Below are 6000 nucleotides of genomic sequence, written 5' to 3'. Positions count from 1 at the left end.
TTAACACCTGGCAATGAGCCATGAGCACTAGCTCAACTGATCAACCCTCAAACCAGGGAACAAGATGCTCTGCTTGTTAATGGTGTAAACACACAACCAGCAGTGTGTTGGGGGCTCGTCAGATGTCCTGCACATTAAATATACTCAATGGAACAATATACAAAAGAGCACTCACGCCTCCAGGAACATAAATGGGGACACTACAATGTTAATGCAAAAAATAAAATTTGGGACTAGACATTAGAGTGTCAGTGCCAGGTTTAGAATAAAAGTTGAACTGCTAGTGTATGCTCTTGCAGTACAAAAACAAACAACTTTTATTTCCGATACTTGCAGCCAAGCTACAGAAAAGTCCACGCCTTTCAAAGAGTAGGGAAGACAACTCATTGCTCCCACTGTGGCAACACATGCACATAAAACCTAGTCAATAAAATGTGGCCTTAGGAGCACAGACTTTGAAGCTTGGCAAGGTAAGAGCACATCGACAGGGTAGACATCTTGAATGCCTGCTTCCTTCCAACACAAGTGAAGAAAGTCCTGGAAAGGAGAATCGTCTTTTTTAAGTCCTTTAGTGTCATCACATTTTCTGAGACAGTGGGCGAAGTACAAAGTTCAGTGCTCTGGAGCAGCACAGTCCAATTTAGAGCCTGTGCCAGAGTTCAGCATAGCTGGTTTGACACCACCTGGTCCATCTCTCCTTCCTTGAAAGACAGGAGGAGCCTTAAAGGTCCACAGATCCTACTGTCTCCTCTGGCAAACAGACATTAGGTCAGCAACCGACCCATCCATATGCTAGCACTGTGCCAGATTCATGTTTTGGAGTCTTCTATATGGAATGATCCGGCTTAGGTTGGCTCGGTTATAGTCAAACATTGAGGTTCTCACTGTCTCAATCATTGGCAGTACCACTTCGCTATACTGCCTTTCGATGGTATTCCGGGGGTGCAACTTCATAATCGCTGGTGCTGAACAACGCAGAAGCATTCTTTGCAAGATACCTACAGTATAAAAACAAAGACAATCACTTTCAGATGATGTAGAATGTCCAAGGAACATTTCCAGCAGATACTCATTTGAATACTAATGGGACAAGGTTGGGTCCCACACTACAACAAAAAGAAATGGGGCTACAAACCATTTTTTAAAAAAAAGTTGAGCTAAACATCTACAATGCGCTGAAGATTATGAGTTGTCTCTATAGGACCAAGGGACAGTGGCAGAATTAAAATGGTTACGTCCTGGCCAGTTTCTTGAGGAAAAGCAGAATTGAGGGTGAGAGACTGGAAGCTAGGTGGTTGGTAGTTATCAAGGACAGGAAGGTTAAGGTGATAGAGAAGTTCTCCCACCCTGCCTCACTCTTGGACTATTCCTAGTCGGTGCTGATGTGCCACTTATCTAATAGTAGACAGATTAAGGAATTTTCTTTTTTTTTTTTTTACAAAACTTTCAAATGTATTACCTTTTTTTGTATAGAGCATCAACATTTCCAGGACAATAATAATTACACAGAGAAACTGGCCAGGACTTAACCATTTCAACTCTGCAACGGTCCCTTGGTCCCATAGAGACAGCTCATAATCTTCAGCACATTATAGAGGATTAGGTGAAAAAAATAATAATTATTAAATAAAAAAAAGGAATGAAGCCCCATTTCCTTTCGCGTTACAAAACAGTGCTAGAGTACTACCCAAACTGAACAACTCTTTTAGAAACCTACCCCTCTCCCTCCTTTATATCCCACACTGCTCCTCCAGACCCTCTTGAAAAGGGAATCAGCAACAATAGTTTTCTCTCCACTACTTTGACAAAATCCCAGAAAAGTTGATTCTACACTGTACTCTAAAATCCATTCCCCTCGCCTCCTTTCTAGCAGAACGTCAGAGCAGAATTTAAAACATGAAATTGCATTGGTATTCTGTTTGCTACCTAATTACCTGAGTATGCAGGATATTCAACCCCTTATTTTAATCTATACAGCAAGGGTTAGATTATAAATAATGTATTCACAAATATTTCTAAGAACTTGTTTATTACAACTCATAATTTTGTATAAACACACCAAGAATCATAATTGCCAACTGGAAAAGTTCCCTTTAATATCAACACCCTGACAAACAAAATAACACAGATGGGTATGCATTACTATTCTTTGAAAGCACAATGTTTTATCAGGAGCTAAAAAGGTCTGGCATGACATGGCACAAACAACTTTAATGATATCAAGATGCCAGGCTTCTTCCATATTAGTGACTACTCCATTCCTTTATGTTCAGTCACCAAAAACATTCATCATTTTACTAAGGTCTATTCTCGACTAGGATCCTCTTGGCCCAGATTTATCAAACAGAATAAATATTCTGATGTTTGATGTGGGATGCAACAAAGATGTCAGAGGGGGGGAAAAAAGCACCAAACAGGGTTCAATGACAACAGGCACACTTATCCCCCCAGACTCATTTTCCCAGGTGGGTGGGAAGCTCGATCTTCCGCCATTGCTTCCAGTGCGAGGTGCCAAGGAGTTGCAGGTTCCAGCATTCTTCCGGAGAGAAGGAATGCAGAATCGAACAACGCAGGCCTCCTTAGGACACTGTCGCTGGAACTCGCCTTCCTCCATCCACTATCACCATGCAAGGGCACCCTTCCGTTGCGGTCACAAGGAACAAGTTACTTACCTATAACTGTTCTCCAGCATGGGTCTGGCATGGATTCACATGCTCATGAATATTCCCCGTCAGGCTGGGAATCCTCGGTAAAGAAAAAATCAGTTTTGTTTCTGAACTGTCTTTCTACTAGTAACCAATCACAGGTCTCTGGGACGTACTGCCTCCAGCCAATGACTGCCCTTCACCTAGACCCCTCCCCTGGCAGCTACCTTCAGATTTGGTAGCACGTAAAGTGGCAGTAGGACAGAAAAGAGCCGCAGAGGGGTAGGCGGGAGGGATCACATGCAAATCCATGCCAGACCCATGCTGGAGAACAACAGTTACAGGTAACTTGTTCCTTCTCCAGCATGGGGTCTGGCATAGATTCACATGCTCATGGATATAAGAATACATAGCAGTACACACATGCACAACCACGGGACGTGGCAAGGCTCAACATTAAGCAACTCTGATCTCCTCACCAGGCTCACCTTCAAGCGAACAGGTTGACTCTCTGGAATCCCGGTTGACGCAGTAAAATCTTGTAAAGGTGTGAGTCGACCTCCACGTAGCAGCCGTGCAGATGTCGAGCAGGGGCACATCAGACAGGAACGCTGTGGTAGCAGCGATCGCTCTGGTTGAATGGGCTCTCGGACGGCCAGGCAACAGTCGGTTTGCCAACCGGTGACAGTGCATGATGCAGCCGGAGAGCCATCTGGAAATGGAAGCCTTCGAGGGGGCCTTCCCTTGGTTCACAGGTCCAAAGTTCACAAACAGCTGTGATGTCTTCCGAAAACTCTTTGTGCGGTCCACGTAGAACTTCAGCTCTCTAGCCACATCCAGCGAGTGCAAAGTCCTCTCAGCCGGCGATGAAGGCGATGGGAAGAAAACAGGTAACACCAAGGGCTCGTTGAGGTGGAAGTCCGACGGCACCTTGGTCATGAAGGAGGGGTGCGTCCTCAGCAACACCCTCGTCTCGTGCAATGTCAGGTATGGAGGTTTACAGGAGAGGGCCTGGATCTCTCCCACTCGTGCGGAGGTGATGGCCACAAGAAACACTGTCTTCCACAACAGGAACTTCAACTTGCCGAATGCAGAGGCTCGAATGGCGGCCCCATGAGCCTGGTCAGCACCACGTTGAGCTCCCACGCCGGGGCCAGAGCCTTCACCGGCGGGAACAATCGGAACAGTCTGGTCACAAAGACATGGTTCATGGCCAGCTCTGTCACAAGCTTGGACCCTCTCCAACCACTCAAAAAGGGGTGTAGGCCTGATCTTCCCCCAGTGGCCTGCTTCTGTCATTCCTAAGCAGGCCTACTCCTCTTTTTCAAATGCTTCATCTGCAGGCTCTATCCCTCGTCTAGCCATTCCCTTACTGTGTCTACTATCTATCGGTCAACTAGTTAGATCTCCTCCTTCCTCTCCGTGGGCGGACATCTCGTCTTCCCTCCTGGTCTCGACCACTCAACTCCTTCTTGGAGGCTTCAACATCCACCTGGATGCTCTGTCCTTCCTCTGGATTCTTCCGCGACCTTTGCGACTCTCACTCACTATTCTCTCCTCTGGTCCGACTCACGCTGCAGGGCACACTCTGAATGATCTGATCTCCCCAGACCTTCCCCTTTATATCCCTCTCACCACTCCTCTCTCCTGGAGCGATCACTTTCTCCTTTCCTCCCATCTCACCCTCTCTACCCCTCAGGCCAAGCCAATTCCAGCACTGCCACCCACCTTCACGGTCATCCGACTCATGAAGCGATTGTCAGTTGAGGCTTTCAACGCCACTTTCTCAAACCTCCCCCCACCCCAACCCCCTTTTGGCTGACTCGCACCCCGATACAGCCCTTTCCATGCTCCACTCTGCTATATCTGATACTCTTGACGTTCTTGCCCCTGTCATGAGGATCTGCCTCAAAGCCAGGTGCAACTCAGACCTCGTCACCCTTAAACGCAAGTGCAGGGTGACAGAGGAAATGGCATGCCTCTGGTACATCCTTTGACAAACTGGCCTGCTGCCTGCTCCAAAGGCAATACCGGCTCTCTGTCCTCACCAAGAAGAGAGCCCACATCCAAGCCCGCGTCTCTGCGGCTTCCAACAACTCAGCTGAACTCTTTAAAATCTGCAAGGAACTGGCCAATCCTGCCAGAGTCTACCTCCCCTGTCCCTTCCCAGGCCCTCTGCACGGCTCTGGCTTCTCATTTCACCTCTAAAACTCAGGACAGCCTGTCCTTTCTCTCCTCATCTACCCTTCCTCCCTCTAATCCCTGCTCTTCCTCTGGCCCTTCAGCCACCCCCCCCCTCCCTCCCTCCCTCCCTCCCTCATCTGCCTTTCTCCCGTTGTCCCCTGACAAGGTTTCCAGACAAGTCCGATCTATGAAAGACATCAAAACAGGTTCACCCCTGCTCCTCCAAAACCATCAAGGACCACATTGACTCCCTGGCTCCTGCCCTGGCCGACTTCCGCAACCACTCCTTTGCCACAGGAGTCTTCCTTCTCCCCCCTGAAGCACTCCCTTATGCACCCTATTATTAAGAAACCCTCTGCTGACCAGTCTTGCCCTGCCAACTATCTTCCAATCTCCATCACTCCTTTCCTCCTTTCCTGAGCAAACTCCTGGAAATGCTGGCCATCTCCCAGCTTAATCTTCACACTGAATCTGTTAGTTGTCTCCATGACCATCAGTCTGGCTTCAGAGCTGCCAGAAGCATGGAAACTGCTCTCCTGAACATCCGTGAAGACCTGCTCTCCAACCTTGACTCCAACACCCAGTGTCCTCATCTTACTTGATCTCTCCTCTGCCTTTGATATCTTCTCCGTGATAACCTGGGCATCACCGGTCAGGCCCTGGCGTGGCTGACTTCTTTCCTTTCTGACCGACCCTCCCAGGTTCCACTTGGGTCCTTGATCTCCTCCATCTCTAACTGTGGTGTTCCCGAGGGGTCTAGTGTCTCACCCAAGCTGTTTAACCAATACCTGGCACTTCTGGCCCACCGCATTGCCGCATTCTGCCCCAACTTCCAGTGCTATACAGATGACTCCGCTCATTTTCAGGCTATCCTCAGCCACCTCTTCTCGCTCTCTCATCTGTCTGTCCGCTATCCAGGAGTGGGGTGCTGCCAATGATCTCTGCCTTAAAGGAATGGTTAGCCCCAAAACATTTTATTGCAAAAAAAGATGGGCAATAAAAAAAAACTACAAAAATACATCGATAGGGACTTAAAAAAAAAAGTGCCAATGTAAAATTTTGAGAACATGAAGCTCAAAAGGGAAGCACATGGGGGCATCCATTTTGTGAAATGGATGCCCGCCGCTGTGCTTGCTTTGGCGGCACTAATGAAGGAAAAGCTAGCCAGCTG

The 6000-nt window shown here is 47.9% G+C and overlaps 1 protein-coding gene across 3 annotated transcripts in view; it reads right to left on the bottom strand.

Moving 5' to 3' along the window:
- Positions 1 to 293: 293 nt before the first annotated feature.
- The window catches only part of MORF4L1 (mortality factor 4 like 1), a 601305-nt gene continuing 595598 nt past the window's right edge, over positions 294 to 6000 (bottom strand). For all 3 annotated transcript variants that reach the window (XM_069624205.1, XM_069624206.1, XM_069624207.1), the window contains one exon: positions 294 to 998. In XM_069624205.1, coding sequence (XP_069480306.1) covers positions 914 to 998 — 85 coding nt within the window. In that variant the 3' untranslated portion in view covers positions 294 to 913. The remainder of the gene's footprint in view (positions 999 to 6000) is intronic.

Source organism: Ambystoma mexicanum, chromosome 11 (genome assembly GCF_040938575.1).
Source record: "Ambystoma mexicanum isolate Mex_15411 chromosome 11, UKY_AmexF1_1, whole genome shotgun sequence".
In the NCBI taxonomy this organism is placed as follows: domain Eukaryota; kingdom Metazoa; phylum Chordata; class Amphibia; order Caudata; family Ambystomatidae; genus Ambystoma; species Ambystoma mexicanum.
Note: the sequence above shows the minus strand (reverse complement) of the source record. Positions and strands in the feature narration are given on the sequence as shown.